This window comes from Schistocerca serialis, chromosome 4 (genome assembly GCF_023864345.2).
Source record: "Schistocerca serialis cubense isolate TAMUIC-IGC-003099 chromosome 4, iqSchSeri2.2, whole genome shotgun sequence".
Lineage (NCBI taxonomy): Eukaryota > Metazoa > Arthropoda > Insecta > Orthoptera > Acrididae > Schistocerca > Schistocerca serialis.
In genome coordinates, this window is record NC_064641.1 from 384,885,199 (window position 1) to 384,906,435 (window position 21,237).

At 39.3% G+C, this 21,237-nt stretch overlaps 1 protein-coding gene across 1 annotated transcript in view; it reads right to left on the bottom strand.

Annotated features, from left to right (window-relative positions):
* The window catches only part of LOC126474880 (THO complex subunit 1), a 101,192-nt gene extending 80,168 nt beyond the window's left edge, over nucleotides 1-21,024 (bottom strand). Inside the window, exons 1-6 of the mRNA XM_050102371.1 lie at nucleotides 20,795-21,024; nucleotides 18,219-18,295; nucleotides 17,842-18,137; nucleotides 4,076-4,171; nucleotides 3,779-3,905; nucleotides 3,595-3,700 (exon numbers count right to left, since the gene is read on the bottom strand). Coding sequence (XP_049958328.1) covers nucleotides 3,595-3,700; nucleotides 3,779-3,905; nucleotides 4,076-4,171; nucleotides 17,842-18,137; nucleotides 18,219-18,295; nucleotides 20,795-20,830 — 738 coding nt within the window. The 5' untranslated portion in view covers nucleotides 20,831-21,024. The remainder of the gene's footprint in view (nucleotides 1-3,594; nucleotides 3,701-3,778; nucleotides 3,906-4,075; nucleotides 4,172-17,841; nucleotides 18,138-18,218; nucleotides 18,296-20,794) is intronic.
* Nucleotides 21,025-21,237: the final 213 nt, after the last annotated feature.

The window sequence follows — 21,237 nt, forward strand, 5'->3', positions numbered from 1 at the left end:
GTACTCTGAAACATCATTAGCAAAATTCTTGAAAGGTTCTTCACTGATTTACTTTACATTTTTACATGATACACTAATAAACAATTGGATAGACAGAACTGGACAATCCAAAAAAAAATGCACTACTTTGGAGAGTCAAGAAATTTAAGCTAAAATGGAGACAGTGCATACCAAAAACAGTGGAGTTCAATTTAATTAATTTGACTCACAGAGGGTATTAACATTTTGAAGTACGCAAATGTATAAAACAAATGATTAACTTTTACTATTTTAAAATCTTAGGTCGAAAAGTATTATCAATAATAAGATCTTGTGAAACATGTCAAATGATGAAAGGCAATAATGAAGCAGTGTAGTGTAAGTTGTACTCGATAACGCCCAAGGGAATGCACGGGTCACCGCACTGGATTTTTTCGGTCAACTACCCGCCAGTGGGGGAGGAATGACTTATATTTTGTGCTAGTAGTTTGTTGGTCAGCATACATTAAGCTCTATCAAATCAAACACACTAAAACTGAAACAGTAATTAAGTGTTTAAAGGAATATTTCAACAATATAGGATACTGACAGACAATGGACCACAGATTACCAGTCAAACCATTAAAGAATTTTTAGAATGGGAAAAAATTAAACACATTGCTATTTCAAAATACCACCTGTAAAGTAACTCTTGTGAACAACTAATGAAGGAAATTGCTCAACTTTGTAGAACCTATTTTTGAAGCAACGTACAGATTGGGCACAACTGATTCAGAGTCTCAAATGATTATTAACAAACAGCCACATCTAACTTCAGTCTTATCACCTACAGAAATAATGGAGAGACAGTTTATAGAAGAACTTTTGTTAAAATTCTTTAGTTGGCCAAAACACGAAACCTCGCCAATAGAAGAAACACAACGACAAGTAACAAAATACTTAAATAGACAGTGCAGATTTATAAGTCTAACGATACAATGAGCAAGCCACAGTTTAATATTGGAGACCTAGTTTAATCAATGATCACCACTTGAGCTCAAATATTAAGAAAGAGGCCAGTAAATTTTTTTCTGAGTATGTTGGACCCTACAGAGTTGAGGGAGTTCCCCGTCCAAAAGCATTATTTCTAGTAGAGCCAACCATGGGAAAAGAAAAAGGATTATACACTGTAGAGATGGTAAAGAGAGTTAAACAACAGAGCATCTGACAGGAAACACAGTCAAGAATTGTTTTTTTATTGTGAACAATGTGAATTAGGTAATTTTTTTAACTTTTATATTTCATGAATGTATTGTGGGTGTGTTTGTGTTCATTTTATAGGGGAGGTGTGGGATTTGCAGGCGTTAAAAGCCACACATACACAATTAACACAGCACTATTCTTTATTCTCTACAGGCATTCCACAGCAGGGTGGTGGACTTACCTTTCGGGGCCTGTTCAGGTGAAGTTGGGACATTACCATACTGTAAGGCATGTCGCCCACTATGCGTCCTCCGGCGTCCCAATGAAGAACCTAGCAGGGAGGGTGTCCTGAGGTACAGGGATGGGAAGGGATTCTGTTTTGTGGGCTATCTGCTTTCCTTCTTTGGGTACGACATTCTGATTCTGTTTTTTCACTTATTCACAGAGAAGAATAAATGGGCCAGGTGTCAAAATAACCCAAAGGTAGGAGTGGCAAGCTAACATGTAGAAGGAAAAAGGTTTTGGAGGAGAGTAGCGATAAGAACAACAGCCAGGCAGGAGAACTGTCTGGAGAAAATCAAGAGTCTGTAGGAATCTGGTGGGGATGCAGAGATGGGAAAAAGAAAAACACAAAGGAGAAGTACTGCAGTACTCAAAATAATAGTAAAGAAACTATATGATACACTTTATGGAAGTTTATGGATAAGTTACCCCAGAAAAGGGAACTTATATCAGGTTTGGGTGGCCTCAAGGAAGGGAGGACCCCAACCAGTATGTAGGAGTTTATGGGTAAGTTGCCCCAGAGAAGGAAACTTATACTAGATTCAGGTGGACCCAAGGATGGGAGGACCCCATCCACTTTATGGGCAGAGAGGTGCATCACATTAGTGAGGGTATGAAGTTAGAGGAAAGAGTACTTAATACCTGGAGGGGCTGTGTTGAGAAATGTTTATGAGTATTATTATTAGCACAGGGGTAAATACTGTGGATAAGACTGTTTCCTCCAGACTTTCAGGAGTGCTAGTTCTGCAAGGTTCGCAGGAGAGCTTCTGTAAAGTTTGGAAGGTAGGAGACGAGGTACTGGCAGAAGTAAAGCTGTGAGTACCGGGCGTGAGTCGTGCTTCGGTAGCTCAGTCGGTAGAGCACTTGCCCGCGAAAGGCAAAGGTCCCGAGTTCGAGTCTCGGTCGGGCACACAGTTTTAATCTGCCAGGAAGTTTCATATCAGCGCACACTCCGCTGCAGAATGAAAATCTCACTCTGGAAACATCCCCCAGGCTGTGGCTAAGCCATGTCTCCGCAATATCCTTTCTTTCAGGAGTGCTAGTTCTGCAAGGTTCGCAGGAGAGCTTCTGTAAAGTTTGGAAGGTAGGAGACGAGGTATTGGCAGAAGTAAAGCTGTGAGTACCGGGCGTGAGTCGTGCTTCGGTAGCTCAGTCGGTAGAGCACTTGCCCGCGAAAGGCAAAGGTCCCGAGTTCGAGTCTCGGTCGAGCACACAGTTTTAATCTGCCAGGAAGTTTCATATCAGCGCACACTCCGCTGCAGAGTGAAAATCTCATTCTGGAAAATAATTAAAGTTAAGTAATTTACCTGTCTCCAAGGACATAATGTAATCTCATAAGTGCTCTGACATATGATCCTAGAATTACAGCTAATATTGACCTTCTCCATGAAAGAAAGAGATTTTTGTGATAAGGTGTAATGAAGTATGTGTTAATGGTGAAATCAAACACAAAGAAATATTTACTGCAATGATAAACTTAAAGAAAACCTGAAAGTGATGGTGATGGTATCGTGTCTATTTGTGTAACACTTCTATAACAATTAAAGTTGAATGGGTGGTGAATTACGTCCTTAAGTACATAGGTTGTAGAAAAGATTTTTGTGACAGACAGTAGTCGATAAGTGGTGAGCACACCACTGTTGGAAGGTGTTTTAAATCATATGTGCTGATACCAGAGCTATCAATACAGTGATGTACAGAAGTGGCTGGCAGTCAGACACTACCTGCTGAGGTGGAGATAGCAGTTCCATGGAGTGGACGGTGCCGAAGAAAGTGCTCCATGAAATCTAAGGATGTGAAATGTCAAAAATAATAAACATACTGTAAATGTTAATTATCAAGTCGAATTTCAGATCTGTTATGTACATATTACAGGGAAGCAATACACGAGTTTAGCTGTCCTAATTTATCACGTACTGAGTTGTAATTCTGAAGATAATATAAGAAGGTGAATTGAATCTCACTTCTTGTTTATGTGGTGGAGTGAATGAGGAAGAGAGATTAATTTTCAGCAGCTTTATATGCAGCCTGTAAGGAGGTGAAGTCTGAGCCAAGTTGGAGGAAGAAGGCACACAGATTAAGGGCACAGACTAGTTGGACCTTGATTAATAATACTTATTTCATGAATTTTAACAAATAAGATATACTTACAGCAGAAAATGTCTTCCAATGAACTTTGTTATAACATTGGTTTGGATTGCGAAAGAAGTCCTGCAAGGCCCAAAACTTGCAGTATAGATTATAATCAATTTTGAATCTGAAAATAAAAGGATTTTAAATTTAGTCTCGCAAAAATATTTAGTAAAAGAATTGACAAAATTTATAACTGAAATACTTTGCATCAGGTTTCGATTCCTCTTCTCCAGCTGCATCATCATCAAGGATGTCCTTTAAGTCTGATGTTCTCTCTCCACCAAATTCAGTTATATTGTCCAAGTTAAATTCACTCACAATATTTAAACCTGTATTGGAAATACAAAAAAGTCTGTATTACACTATTATTCAAGCACTGTAAAAATTCCATAGACTACATACAGAGAATTTTAACTTTGCCTTTGTGAACATGTGGCTAATATTATATCTCACAAGTGTGACAGTGTTTAACATAAATCTATATGATGTTATGACTTACCAGATCGCTCTGAAAATGGGAAGAATTTGGCAAGGAACAGCAATATCCGCCCACAAAACACTGTGTTCTGAGACCGGGAGAGTCTTCGCAGAAGATCTGAAAATATACATACAATACAAAGTTCAGTCTGTTTAGTTATTTAGTTTCTATCAGGAAAATAGATCTCTGTTCACCACTATATTATTGGAGACTACCTCAAAAATTCTATAAGTAAACACACACTTAGGGTTTTTTCTGATATGAGGTGGAGGAACCAACAAGACTCCATGACCAATATACCAATGCAAGCTTGAAACAACATGATGACAGTCTTAACAACATCTTGCTTCATCATAGTTCTTAAGCATCCGTACTATAAATTGGCTCAAGAGGTTCCTTTCTATACAGACACCTCTGATGCACCAACATCAGTACCTCCACAGGAAATACAAAATTCTAAAAGACACTGCCGTACTAGTGAAAAATTATAAACTGGGCTAGATGTGCTTTAATACATATAATAACTAGTATGCTGATTAAATGTAACTGGCAAAAATAATTATCTTTCCCGCTCCACCAGGAAATAATAACAACCATCAGATACAAAAAAAAGATAAGTAGGGCAAAGCCCTATTATGACAAACAAACAAATTTAAAAAAAAAAAAAACACACACACACACACACACACACACAGATTGGAGGAAAAGTATGGTGTTTTAATCTGACTGAGACATGCACATATGTTCCATACCATAATGAGTTTCAACCAGATGATGATTGTTCTATCAAAACTAGTTGTTTTATAAAGTAAAGTCATACTGCAACTTTTGGGCCTCCTTGTCCTCATTTCTCAAATAATGAGTTTCAGCAAACTATACACTTTGCTTATTTAATAGTACACTAATTCAGTCGCTGGGCTATAACACTGAGCTTTACTTTCCTCCATTTCACAGTACCTTTGTACGTTTCTGGCATATGGGGCAAATAGGTCTAACATTGCTCTCTCACACAGTGTGCATACGTGACAACTCTCTACACAAATCCACTGACTGTAAAGCAGCAATTATTATACCTGCAAAAATGATAGTGTTTCTGATAAAATTAAATTCATAGAAGTTGGACAGCAAGTTCCTAGGTGTTCAACTGAAAATCAGAACAGTTTCTGCAACTTTCAAAAGAGAGCAGAGGTTGTGAATCATCATGCAGACGCTACTTGACAGGCGGAAGAAGCTACTAACAGCACAACACACTTAATACACCTCTTATTTGGCTCTCAGACAGAACAAGCTATTGCATATTTAGAAATAAGTAAAATGATGGCTACAACATTATGAAAGAAAGAATATATATATAGGATACTAGAAAGATTTGAAAATCTGTTAATACACAAGTGGTTTGAAAAGTCCTCGGATCACCACGAGAGGTCAGCGCTAGCAAAACGAGTTAATCATGTGATATTCACTGGACTGTTGCCTGTAAACACATGCAACATCAGTGCTCTTGAAAGAGAGTTGTGGCTGTGACATGGCTCAGTTAGGTCTGAAAGCAAAGGACATTCATGCCGATTTCCAGGATGTACTGGAGGACTCTGCTTCTTCATATTCAACTGTTGCCATGTGTACAAATGAATTTAAATTTGGTCAGGAGAGTGTAGATGATGATCCGCACAGTGGTCAGCCAAGCTGTGTCACCACTTCAGAAATCATTACAAAAGTGCACAAAATGGTCATGGAGGATCACCGATTGAAAGTGCGTGAAACTGTTCACGCTTGCCAGATGTCATCTGAAAGGGTATATCACATTTTAACTGAAGAATTAGAAATTAAAATATTATCTGCAAGATGTCTGTCGTGACTCTTGAGACTGGATCAAAAACGCATGAGAATGGAGATATTGAAACAATGTTTGGCCCGTTTTAGGAGAAACGAACAAGATTTTTTGTGCCAATTTGTGACCACAGATGAAACTTGGGTGCACTATTACACCCCAGAGACAAAACAACAGTCAAAGCAGTGAAAACATGCTGATTCTTCACCACCGAAGAAAGCAAAGACAATTCCTTCCTCGGGGAAAGTCATGGCATCAGTGTTCTGGGATACGAAGAGGATGCTCCCCACTGGGCAAACAATTACTGGAGAATACTACACTAACATCCCGGACAAATTGCAACGAAAGATACGCAAAAAAATGCAAGGTTTAGCAAGGAAGAAAGTCATCTTCCATCAAGACAATGCGCGCCCACACACATGTGCCATCGCCATGGCAAAATTACACGAATTAAGGTATGAACTGTTGCCACACCCGCCTTATTCACCTGACACGGCTCCATCAGACTTCCATCTCTTCACAAAAATTGAAAATTTTTCTTGGTGGACGAAGATTCACTTCAAACGAAGAACTGACAGCTGGAGTTGACAACTATTTTGCAGGCCTGGAGGTAACTCATTTTCGAGATGGGATTAAGGCACCGGAACATCTTTGGACCAATTACATTAATCTACAAGGAGACTAGTTTCAATGATGTATATAGTTTTTTCTATTCCGTTCCGAGAACTTTTCAAACCACCCTCATACAAAACAAGATAACAACAATAATTGTGAAAGAGAAATGAAAACTGAAATACAGCAACAATATAAATTCTTTTAAATATACAAAAGAGGAGTTAAGATCAATCAGCCAACTTCTCCAAAAGGGATGCACGTGGCACAGAATGCCTGTGTAGGTACAGGGGGTGGGTAATAATATGGAAACACCAAAATCACAACACATTATCATGTCTAATATGGCATAGGAAAGCCGTTGGCATTCAAAACAGCTCCCAGTCATCAGGAATGGATAAATACAGGTCATGCATGGTTTCCAAGGGAGTCTTATACTATTCTTCCTGCAAAATAGTGGCAAGTTCATGTAACGATGATGGAGGTGGATAGCAATCACGCATCCTTCTCTCCAAAGTAGTACACACAATCTCAATGCACCCTTCTCTCCAAAGTAGTCCACACAGGCCCAATAATATTTAGATCCAGTGACTATGTGGCCAGGGGAGGTGCAACAATTCATTCTCATGCTCAAAAAACAAGTAGTGGATGATGGAAGCTATGTTAAAGGGTCTTGTTACCATGGAACACAGCATCATTTTTGAGGAACAAATGTTCTATCACAGGGTGTACCTGTTCAGCCAAAATGGTTACATTATCTTTGGCAGTAATGCGACCTCGTGGAGTAATCACGGGGCCCGTGGAATAACATGATATGGCTGCCCAAATCATTAAGGAACCTCCGCCGTGTTTCACTCTTGGGACATAACTTATCCAGAAGTTGCAAGCAGTGTAAACAAGACACATCTGACCTAATTACTTTCTTCCACTGCTCCTCAGACCAGGTTTTATGACTTTAGCATGATGTTTTCCTGTTTTGAGCTTATGCATCACTCTTGAGTGTTTCTGGAACTCCAGCTCGCACTTCAATTCCCAGCTTGTGGAGCTCCCTTTGCGCCATTTTTTCATGCTGACATTGTTCGCATGTGTGCCACTCCTTCAGCCCCCCCCCCCCCAAAAAAAAAATCACAATCCTCTTCACTAGCTGTCTGTCATAATCGCTCAACACACACTTTCATCCATGTTGTAACTTAGTAGATGATGTTTTTCCACTTTCTATATGGTGTCTCTTCAAATTCCAAATGCTTTCACTGCCTTAATTATGGAAGCACCCACCATATGGCACCAACAATTTGCCCACGTTTGAATTCTTTTGGCTCCCGTATAATGCACTCACAACTACAAAGAACACTGTTCTGACCACAGCTAACACTTGCAACATATTGATGGCACTGCTCAAGTATTGTTCATCGTCAAATACAATTGTACCACCTGCAGACTTGGCTAACATCTGTATTTACGTTCAAGCAAACATTTCCTGTGGTGTTTCCCCACGTTTGGTCAACCCCTGTACGTGCAACATCAATGCTTTGTTCATCATCATATTTTAATGTCGAAGATCTGTACTGCAATGTTTTATTTAGTCTCCCGCCTCCCTTTTTAATTGCCTGATATGTTTCTATATCAATGTATTCTTCAGTTGTTTGAAGAACTGTTTCCTAGCTTTACCATGGCCCCTTTTAGAAAATATTTTCCCTTCAAAACTATTTGTGAGCCATCTGTTAAATCTCAGTGTCTGCCTGCTTAGCTGGATGGTAATGTGCTTGCCTCCCATGCAGCAGGCCAAGGTTAATTCTCGGCTGGGCTGGAGATTTTCTCCACTCATGGACTGGGTGTTGTGTTGTCCTCATCATCATTTCATCCTCATCACCGGCACACAAGTCGATCAATGTGGCGTTGACAGAAATAAGACCTGCGCTTGGTGGACAAACTTCCCTGGATGGGGCCTCCCAAACAACGATGCCATATACTCATTTCCATGTTTTTATATCTCAGTGCACTGCCCACAAGCTTTATCTTCCTCTTTTCTATTTCTTTGAGAAGTTTATTCATTTACTCCTTTTAGGGCCACATTATTTTTTTCTGGTTTCAACCTGTACCAGTAACTTTTTCTATATCCACATTTCTATCATTATCTTTTTCAATCAATGTCCAGCTCTCATTTCCAGAGACTAGCCAACCAAAGCCTTTGCTAAGAGGTAACACCATGGCATTAGCCAGAGAAAATGGGATAGCACCACCAGTTGTTACTAGTAAAAGCAGGGAAGGAAAATTGAGGTTTAATGTCCCATCAATGATGGGATCATTATAGATACAACATAATACTGAACTGCTCAAGGATGCAGAAATAAATTGGCTGTAGGCTTTTCAAAGGAACACTGACTACAGGAAATTATGGGAAAATACAGAAGCCTGGATGGAGACTTTAACCGAATCTTCCTGAATGCAACCAAACTACAGCACTACCTCGGTTGGAGTTACTGCTAAGGAAAAATACTACAGAAGAATAGTGAACATTTCTGATACAACACAAAATCTTTTTGCATTTTTGGAAACTTTTCAGATCATTCAAGAACTCTGTAAAACTGAGCATTCAAAAATATCTTTAAAATGTTAGTATGAGGGGCATTCAATAAGTAATGCAACACATTTTTTTCTGGAAGCAGGTTGGTTTTATTCACGATTCCAATACATCATATTATTCCCCACTCTTTTGGCTACAAAATCCTATTTTTCAACATAATCTACATTCAATGTGATGGCCTTACACCACATTACTGGGAGGGCCTGTATGCCTGCATGGCATTACTCTACTGGTTGACGTCAGAACCATCATCTTGCCGCATTAATAAGCTCCCCATCAACCACACACTGCTTCCCACTTCATTGTATCAGACAGATGGAAGTAGGAAGGTGAGACCCAGGCTGTAGGATAGATGAGGAAGAGCAGTCCAAAGAAGTTTTGTGAGCTCGTCTAGGGTGCACAGACTTGCATTCTCATGGAGAAGGAGAGTTTATTTGCATTTTTGTGGTGATGAACATGCTGATGTGATTTCTTCAATTTCCTGAGGGTAGCACAGCTGTGTATAGCCAGCTGGCACATGGGAGATTGGACAGATTTGTGTGACCTTTCTGTAATAACAGACGCCATGCCCAATGACGTAGCATTGTTTTGTTCACTACCAGGTTACCACTGACATTCTGCAAACACCTGTGAATATCTGCGATGCTCTGGTTTTCCACCAAAATAAACTCAATGACAGCTCTCTGACTGGATCTACTTCCATTACAGACTCCGTTTTGAAGGTTAATTATAGCGCCACCACCTTTCGGAACTTCATGAAACTATAAGAGTTGAAGCAGGAATATTTCACGATGTTCCACAACAAATTAGACATTTTTCAACCAACACTGGCCAAGAATAAAAATGTGTTGCATTACTTACTGAACACCTTTCATAGTTCATGCTCACAAATACTCTTACATACTTACTCATAAATTCACTTATGCATTGAACTATACTTATTTCAAATTTAAATGGTAAGTGGATCTTAAGAATGATGTATTCCTGTGATACATTGTGATCCTTCTCTTCTCTGTAGCATAATTATGTCATGACATGTGTACTCACTGACCACAATTACAATGGCAATTTCACTGATTTGAGGTTCAGTAAATTGATGTTCATGTTCTCAAACAGGTCTTTTTTCAGCTCAAATCACAAATGTATACTCACTTGTTACCATGATCCACTGCTGTTTTGAATAAGTGAACCAATCAATTGTACTTAATAGAAAACACAGGGTTGAATTGATGTTGGTCACTACTCACAGAAGTAGCACCAAATGATAAGTCATTTGAATATAAGCATTGTACACTCTCATATTTTGCAGAAAATGTTTTAATCACAGAGTTTCTTCAGTCATGTAATGAACTAATTCTGGTGGGGGAATTTCCAATGGAACAAATCAAATTTATCCACTTACGTGACACACTGCCTGTGTTTCTCTATCGGATTTCTGGGCACAGCAGAACTGACACACTTGATACATTTAGCCAATGACAACGTGTTTGTGTTTGTTGTACTCTTTAGTGGAATCATAACAGAATTCTTTGCTTGCCAAACTGTAATCTCTGCTTCTACAGTAATATTTTTTTTGTTCATGCATTTGTGATCATTGTCTCCCACAAACTTCACTCATTGTAACTCTACTTAGTTCATTCTGTAACCTTGTTTCTTCAGCAGCACCATAGAAGGATCATTCTGGGCAGTATCTGTCACTTGAGCATTCAATTCCTAGCTGTGCACCATTTCACATAAGAAATCTGTTGATGCAATGCTGTTGTTAGACACCCATAACTTTGAATCTAATCACTGTGGTTCCAAATCAAAACCTTCTTCATGGTTGCTAGATGGAGGGCTACCATAAAATATAATCCCAGGGAACTGCAGCCTTGGGTTACATGGTTATAGCAGCATTCAAGGACAAACCACCCTTACATTTATTACAAATACTGATTTGAAAAACAGGATGCATAAAGATACACTAGACCTCTTAAGTAATACCAACAGGGACACCACATCATCTGCAAGAGAAGAAATCACAATGGATCTTCCACAGGATCCCATCACATGTCTATTCTTACTCTATGTAATGAGCTATCATTTCATTTGAATGAGGAGTCAGAATTACTCCCTTATATAGGTGATCCAAGTATTGCTGTCAAGCCAAAAAAATTGCATTAACTGGGAAAATAGTAAATAATGTTTTTTATAAAGTTTTAATAGGTATTGCACAAATGTACTGGATTCTGGATTGAAAACTTTGGAAAAACACAGCTCATTCAGTTTTGTACTGTCAAAAATAATCCACACACTACTAATCTTATGAACCAACAAAAAACAATAAACAGGGTAGAGTATTCAGAGTTCTTTAGTGTACATATTGATGAAAACACATCTGCTGTAGACCTGTAAAAATATTTAGATTCAGTTAAGGCTATGTTCATCTTCACTGCTGTAAAACACATCTCCTCCACTGCAAGCTCTCTGCTATTATGAATGACCTACAGAACGCAATAAACAAAGTAGGACACATTCCTCTGTTGTTGTCCATTGATACAGCAATCATCAAACATCTGTTGGTATTGTTACTCTAAATTGCATTCACAGTTCTGCAAAAGTGCAGTTCATATATTAGTTTTAATGAAACCAGTTTGCGCTTTGATAAGTTTGTAAAATGCTTTTACAGTGCTATTCTATCTGCGCACTTGTCAGCGTAATGGAAGCCTGTTACTCCACTTCGGAAATGGCAGGCATGATCTCTGTCATAGTCTAGCAAACTGAAGCCATTGTTGAATCACCATTCTGTGTGCCAAAAAATGTCCAGAACACAGGACACAATCAGCTTAATTTTTTAGCCATCTTTTCCGGAGACTGGTAGACTCTGGCTCCAACAATGGCAGACCTCATACCATTCCTACCCTGCTGTGAAGGCCCAAGTACTGTAATGAGATGAGGAAAATCCTGGAATCAGTCTCGTTGAATTTCAGCATCTATCAGAGTAAGTCATCTTCTAGTCTGGGTGATGTTGCATGAACAGTTGCTACACCCACAAAATGTACAGCATGTCCAAGTCCCTCAGCTGCACAATAAGTCCGTCAGAATGCAGTTCTCCAAATGGCAGTTGTGAAGAAGCAGTGAAGCTCCACTTTTCACAACAAAGATACTGTTACATACGAGACTGATTTCTTGTGAATTGGAATTGTCAATTTTCATAGCCATGTGTAGGCTGATGCAAATACAGATGCCATTGAAGAAGCAAGGCATCGGTACCAACTTTCAGTTAATGTATCTACATCTACATGATTAGTCTGCCCCTCACAATAAAGTGCCTGGCAGAGGGTTCAATGAACCACTTTCAAGCTGCCTCTCTACCGTTCCATTCTCGAACGGCGCGCAGGAAAAACGAGCACTTAAATTTTCTGTGCGAGCCCTGATTTCTCTTATTTTATACTGATTATCATTTCTCACTATGTAGGTGGGTGCCAACAGAATGTTTTCGCAATCGGAGGAGAAAACCGTATTTGAAATTTCATGAGAAGATCCCATCATAACGAGAAACGCCTTTGTTTTAATAATTGCCACTCCAATTCATGTATTATGTCTGTGCCGTTATCTCCCCTATTCCGCGATAATACAAAATGAGCTGCCTTTCTTTGTACTTTCTTGATGTCATCCATCAGTCCTACCTGATGCGGATCTCACACTGTACAGCAATACTACAGAATAGGGCAGAAAAGCGTGGTGTAAGCAGTCTCTTTAGTACACCTGTTGCACCTTCTAAGTGTTCTGCTAATGAATCGCAGTCTTTGGTTTGCTCTATCCATAATATTATCACCACATGCGATTGCTCCAATTTCAGTTATTTGTAGTTGTAATCCCTAAGTATTTAGTTGAATTTACAGCCTTCAGATTTGTGTGACTTATTGCGTAATCGAAATTTAGCGGATTTCTTTTAGTACTCATGTGAATAACTTCACACTTTTCTTTACTCAGGGTCAATTGCCACTTTTTGCACCATACAGATACCTTATCTAAATCATTTTGCTCATCTGATGTCTTTACAAGACAGTAAATGACAGCAGCATCTGCAAACAATCTAAGATGGCTACTCAAATTGTCTCTTATTTTGTTAATTGTATGGGCAGAAATTATTGTCAATAGACTAATAGGACCTTAAATACTTCCAAACAGGTTGACTGATGCAAGGTATTCTCAGTTCCTCTCAAACAACTTGCCTGTCCTGCTATACAAGGTACCATTTTAGCAACAGCTGCAATTGTGGTTCACATATAATGGAGCTCCAGCCCATTTTCTCCTAGATGTTTGAGAACATCTCACAAAGACATTTAATGAATGATGGATCGGCCAGCGAGATCATTGGCTAGTTTGTTATCCTGATATTAATGGCTTGGATTTTTAGTTGTGGTGACACTTGAAGACTTTGGTGCAGGCAAGCCCCACTAATGATGTACACACACTACAGAACACGTCATTAATGCCTGCCGGGCTATACGTGACCAGTCTGAAGTTCCCTATGGTGTGGTTCCCTATGTTGTAACACTGTCAAAGATTCAAGAAATGGATTTAAATGATGACTCTAGGAATATATTACAACCCCCCATGTGTCACTCACATAGGGACTATGAGGACAAGATTAGATTAATTGCAGCAAGTGCAGAGGCATTAAAACAACCATTCTGCCTGCACTCCATAAGTGAATGGAACAGGAAGAAACCCTAAAAAACTGGTACAATGGGACATATTCCCTGCCATGCACTTCATTCTGGTTTGCAGAGTATGGATGTAGCTGTAGATGTATTTTGTCTGTCTCACAAATCTGTGTAAATGCAGACACAGACAGGAGCATGCCTTACTATGGATGGACATCATATTGAACACCTCTTTTAGCGATGGCTCAGTAGTGTAGGTTGAATGTAACAGCAAGCAGATTACATTGGAAGCTCTGCTGTTTCACAGTAACACAATAATATGACCTCATTTGTTTATTGCAGTCTGCAGGTCATTAATAATAGCAAGAACTTGCAACAGAAAAGACGTGTTTAACATTAGCGAAGATGAATACGTGCTCATAACCCTTAAGGTATGGATTTAGAACCAATGTTTACTGGAATTCTTTCTTGTTTTGGTCCATAGTACAACCACTAAAAACAAGGAATACTTCTTTTTCAGAACCGTGTACCAGGTGGTTAGAATTACACTGATGGTGGTGTGAGTGCTGCAGTGAGGGCTATATAGATCACAGGACTCTGAAACATAGTAGGTATGTTCATTAACCAGTGCACTCACAAAATATGCTGAGACAAATAATAGTTTCATTTTGTGCCACCATGTGAAAATATGGTGTTGTAAGCAGTCTGAATGTGAAATGTTGCCTGTTTTGACATCAGTAAGTTGTTTGTCACTTGGCGACGCGTGTTGATTTCTTTTGAGAAGCGACTATTGGTATAACAAGTTAAGAAGGTTGAAGTTTTTGCAATGAAATGCAATACTTTTGAGACGAAATTAGGTGGTGCAGGAGGAAGAGGGAGATTTTCCATTCCCATATCAGTTGCTACAGCTATAGCCTACCATGCAGCAAATGCCTCAAATTCTGCAGCCAGTGCTCGAACTGTATCATGGGAATTTTCTCCCCTGGTCAATAGTCAAAAAGGTCTTGTGGCACATTTTACACTGTTAGCCCTAAACGATTCAGAATGTGCACCAAATGAAGTACCAAGATAGGATTCTTTTCGGGCTCACAAGGGTGCTACACATGATTCCAGCTTCGCAAGAATGTGACTGTGTCCACACCACTAATTTCACACAAGATGGTATGACACCACAAGTCGCGGGCCAGGTTAAAGATTTGCTTTGAGAAACCTTTGGTAAGGACTGCAGCATCTCTAGGCAATTTCAAGATGTGTGGCCTCCCAGATCCCCCCCCCCCCCCCCCCCCCCCATATAAACCCATGTGACACCTGGCTGTGGGGATATCTGAAAAACAGTGTCTATCAGGGATGTATCTGTACTCTTTATGATCTGAAGGATAGCTTATGATGACCTATTGCTCTGATTACACTGGATATGTTGCTAGCAACTCTCAACCATGCCTTGTTATGGATGCAGCATGTTGCCGAGTAAGAACATCATATTTAACACATATTGTAACTTGTAAGCATATCCTAATAAACATGCAAGAATCGTGTTATCATGTTTGATACACACCACCATATTCTGACTGCTTACAGAGCCTTATTTTCACCTAGTGTTAGAAAGTGGAACTATTATTTTTTTCAACATACTCCGCGAGCACACCAATTAAGAAACATACATACACTGTTTAAGCATCCTGTAATGCATGAAGCCCACACTGCAGTGCTGTGAACACAGCCAGTTTTATTATAGCCACCCAGTATATATGAAAATATGAATGAATGATGAAAAATGCAAGATACATTACCTTTTTGATGCCAAAAGTAAATTCTACGATACAAAACTGTAAATTTTTTTCCATTCCAGTATCGTGTTTCTGGATATCGATATTACACTAAACAGATTTAACCTGGGCAGAGAGGGTTGGGTTGGGTTGGGTTGTTTGGGGAAGACCAGACAGTGAGGTCATCGGTCTCATTGGATTAGGGAAGGACGGGGAAGGAAGTCGGCCGTGCCCTTTCAAAGGAACCATCCCGGCATTTGCCTGGTGCGATTTAGGGAAATCACGGAAAACCTAAATCAGGATGGCCGGATGCGGGATTGAACCGTCGTCCTCCCGAATGCGAGTCCAGTGTGCTAACCACTGCGCCACCTCGTTCAGTCCTTGGCAGAGAAAGAAGTGAAATACACAGCTATAAAACTGCTCGGCCAACTGCTTATGGAGACAGGATGGCTGACAGACAGCAAAAGCGTTTTCAAATGTAGATTAAAACTTTTCTCTTAAAAATTCCTTCTTGAATAGAAATAAGTAATCAATTACAAACATGTAAATAGCCAACATCTGGTCATATAAATACATATTTTTGTAACTTCATTTCAAATCTTTCGTTTAACTGAAATGGTCCACATCATAGCATTTACTGTGAATATGCACTATGTAACAAAGAACAAACTTAAAGCTACCAAACACACACACACACACACACACACACACACACACACACACACACACACGATGGGAATTATCATCTTGTATACTTTATTTTATTCATTCACTGGAGTGTGGTACAAAGGAAATACACTACTGGCGATCAAAATTGCTACACCATGAAAGATGACATGCTACAGACGCGAAATTTAACCGACAGGAAGAAGATGCTGTGATATGCAAATGATTAGCTTTTCAGAGAATTCACACAAGGTTGGCACCAGTGGCAACACCTACAACGTGCTGACATGAGAAAGATTCCAACCGATTACTCATACACAAACAGCAGTTGACCGGCGTTGCCTGGTGAAACGTTGTTGTGATGCCTTGTGTAAAGAGGAGAAATGCGTATCATCACGTTTTCGACTTTGATAAAGGTCGGATTGTAGCCTATGATGATTGCGGTTTATCGTATCGCAACATTGCTGCTTGCGTTGGTTGAGATCCAATGACTGTTAGCAGAATATGGAATCGGTGGGTTCAGGAGAGTAAAACGGAACGCCGTGCCAGATCCCAATGGCCTCGTATCCCTAGCAGTCGAGATGACAGGCATCTTATCCACATGGCTATAACGGATTGTGCAGCCACGTCTCGATCGCTGAGTCAACAGATGGGGACGTTTGCAAGACAACAACCATCTGCACCAACAGTTCAATGATGTTTGCAGCAGCATGGACTATCAGCTCGGAGACCATGGCTGCAGTTACCCTTGACGCTGCATCACAGACAGGAGTGCCTGCGATGGTGTACTCAACGACGAACCTGGGTGCATGAATCGCAAAATGTCATTTTTTTGGATGAATCCAGGTTCTGTTTACAGCATCATGATGGTCGCACCTGTGTTTGGCGACATCGCAGTGAACATACATTGGAAGCGTGTATTCGTCATTGCCATACTGGCTTATCGCCCGGCGTGATAGTATGGGGTGCCATTGGTTACACATCTCGGTCACCTCTTGTTCGCATTGATGGCATTTTGAACAGTGGACATTACGTTTCAGATGTGTTACGACCCTTGGCTCTACCCTTCATTCCATCCCTGTGAAACCACATTTCAGCAGGATAATGCACAGTCGCATGTTGCAGGGCCTTTATGGATACAGCAAATGTTCGACTGCTGGCCTGACCAGCACATTCTCCAGATCTCTCACCAATTGAAAAGGTCTGGTCAATGGTGGCCGAGCAACTGGCCCGTCACAATACATCAGTCACTACTCTTGATGAACTGTGGTATCGTGTTGAAGCTGCATGGGCAGCTGTACCTATACCCGCCATCCAAGCTCTGTTTGATTCAATGCCCAGGCGTATCAAGGCCGTTATTACGGCCAGAGGTGGTTGTTCTGGGTACTGATTTCTCAGGATCTATGCACCCAAATTGCATGAAAATGTAATCACATGTCAGTTCTAGTATAATATATTTGTTAAATGAATACCTGTTTATCATCTGCCTTTCTTCTTGGTGTAGCAATTTTAATGGCCAGTACTGTATTTATGGATAATATAATACTGACACTCCTGTTGCATATAGTGCCAAGAAAGTGTTACTGCCTGCCACATTATAAGTCTTTACTAAGCAAATTTTCATATATTCATATTACACACAAAATTATCACCTATTTATGAAGGACACAACAACTTACCATTACACATTCGAAGCAAGTTGTTTTTACATGCACTAAAAAACAGTTCCTCCTTCCAAACAGAAACACCGTTTTCAACAAAGGCAAATAATGTTTCACATCTATCCAGTGTCAGTGCATCAAATATATCGCCAAGAACTACGACTGGCATTGTTGGTGTGCACATGTCTAAGCGACAAGCTTGTATACAGAACTTCACATACTGCTCCAAAACGGTTACATCACTATCTTCACACAGCAGGCTTAGTAAGTGCTCTCGTACAGCTTGATCCAAAGCAGAATGTTTATCGGCATCACTGAGACAATGAAGGTTAAAGGACACTCATTATATATTTAATGTGCAATTATTCATCACAAAATACTGAAATCAAACTCACTTTGCCTGAAACATATCATAGTTCCTTTTTAGTACGTCCAAGGCCTGCCGATCAAAGCCTTGGGTGTTGAGTATTTCCTGAAATTAATTTAGCAACTATTAGTGACAGTATTTTTGGCATGATTGTTCAAAATGTTTACTCTTACAATCAGAGATGGACAAAGAGAATTAAAACACCTGTATGATACAAAAGGAAATGGCTGGATTTTAAATAATTACATATCAGTCTTATAGTCAGAATATACCTATGCCAATATCACTTTTGATCATATAAGGTATCAAAGTGAGATGGTGTAAACATTTAACAATTTGGAAGAAATCTATGAATCAGTGAAACTAGAGGAAATACATATGCTGACTGTGGCAATTACGTCTGCCATATTACTTTTCCAGTGCAAAAAAATGACCAGATAAATTTGCTCAGTGCAAAATATTACAACATCTAATGACTGCTATGTCAGAGACAGTTATTTCACACAGTAACAAGACTGCAAAATGACAAAAGAAAATCGGAGTTTGCTGCAGTCAAAAAAGATAGATCAACCTGATGTGATGAATAGGCAGGTCTACGAGCAGCCATCCAGATCGAGATAAACAAATCTATTCCTGTAGTGGGCAATGGGATATACTAAAATGTAGTAGTAATGTTTTCACTTACGTTAACATACACACTCTGTAAACCACTGTCAAATGCATGGCAGAGGATACTTACCATGGTACTACAAGTTAGTTCTCATTCGAATCATGTACGGAGAGCAGGAAGGATGCCTGCTTAAAGACCTCTATGCACACTTAAATAGTTGCCTCTATTTAGGAGGTTGCAGTATATTTCTAAATTTGTCACTTAACACTAGTTAATGAAACTTTATGTGTGAGTTTTTACAGAATGAGTTGTGCATCTTCAAATACCAGGAATGTAAATTTTTTCAGTATTTCAACGATACTTTCCCATAAGTAAAACAAACCTGTAACCATTTGTTCTGCCTTTCTTTGAATACATTCTGTTACTCCACCCCCCCCCCCCCCCTCCGTTTTTGATATGGGTCCCACACACTTGAGCAATATTCTAAGATGTGATGCACAAGTGCTTGCAAGCAGTCTTCTATGAAGACTGCATTTTCCAAATTTCTTAGTGATGAAGCAATGTCTGATGTAGGGGCCTATGCTTTACTTATGACTAAACATATGGTTTCATTCCAATTCATATCCACACAATTTGTTATACCTAGTCATTTGTATGGGTTGACTTATTCTAACTGTGACTCACTGATACTGTTGTCATTGTGTGCTACTTAATTCTGGGTTTTGTAATGAGCATAATTTTACATTTCTACCTTACAAGAATTTAGTTTGAGAAAAAGGCAGAGGTGGTACTGAAAGAGACTTGAAGTGGAGAACATATCATATTAGAAGAGATTTTAAAATACAATTTTTGGGAGTACCCCATAAAATTATAAAAATAAAATCATGTTACATTACTTTCATATTAAAGAAGGAATTTTAATAACTGACAACTTACTAAAAACCCACAGCCAGTATGTTAATGAAGTCACTACTATTTAATCCACAATCATGATGGAAATACACAAAACAGTAGCAAGAATTGTATGCTGCAATGATGAAACAGTTGAAAGAGAATTATTTACTTCTGAACAGAAAGAATGTAGATATCATAGAAGTATACTAGGAGCTAAAAAGTTAGTGGTTCCCAAAACTACTGCATGTAGTACACTGCAACAGCTGGAATTAAAATAGAGGATGCAAGAAGTTGTCTATTGTACAGTTTGAATTGTTTCTGTAGTAATGCCAGGGCAAGTGTATCATACAAGTGTAAATAAAGTGAAAATGTAAGAAAGCAAAATACCATCCTAATAATTAACAACGTCAATGTTGAAGAAAACTTGGTAGACGACAAGTTTTGAGCTCCTTAGCCCAGTCCAGTTCTTGCTTTTAGTGATGGTGATTTACGAGTGAGTGTTGAACAGCAAATTGTCAACCACTGGGATGTATCAACCAGCGCCTCACAGAACTTACTATGAACGTCATAATGAACCAAATATCTGAGCACTACGAAAGTTTCAGTAGCCAATTGAATGCCCGCATTGCGACCATTGGAAGCTTTACAGATACTAAAATTGTTATTCACGATAATTTGTCCGTAACTGAATTTCCCAGTGCTTATTATCATATAAAGCGGAAAAATAAACTTTTGACTGCGAAGCACCATTGCTTCCAACAACTCACTATACGCGTAAGTATTCCTAACAGTAACAGTCCACGGCAGACCGTTTATATGTAAACCTTTCTCTAACCTCAGTGTTGGCCGTAAAATGCCTCGACGTTTACATGGGACAACAGTCAATAACATTCTTCGAAAATATGTACAAGGTGACAAAGCAGACATCATTCTGTTACATAGCTACAGAACATAAATCTATAGATGGCAAAACAAAAGGAAAAAAACAAAGAAAGAAAAGTTAGTACTAAAACGCTTGCTAGTACAATACGCAACCTAAAGTCACGACAGAAGAAGATGAAAACAAATTGGAGATTTGTATGTAATGGCTGTTACTACACCTTAAATTGCGCCCGCATCAAATCAAATCCGTGCATTTTGAATATGTTCTGTATTTTTAAATGTCAAACAATACCGGCAACTATTTACACAACAAACCACTGCACACGTTATTTGTAAACATATGTTTCAAAGATCACAACTACCATAGACTACACCGCAGATACGAGTACAATTTGTTCATGGCACAGACACTTGTATGCCTGTGGTTCATAGTTACAATGGCTTTGATAACAATGTAACCAATGATGTTCACGACACTGAACTACAACCATCATTACTTCAGGGGGTGTTGCCTCAACAGTAGCTGGTAACAAGAAAATCAGTATGGTCGATTAGTTTATCCAGTTCAAGATATGTTTTTGTACTGTGCCGTCCTCAATGGTGCCAGCTACCAGTGATTGTTACACAATTAGTCTTTTTATTGCTATCGTTCATATATATA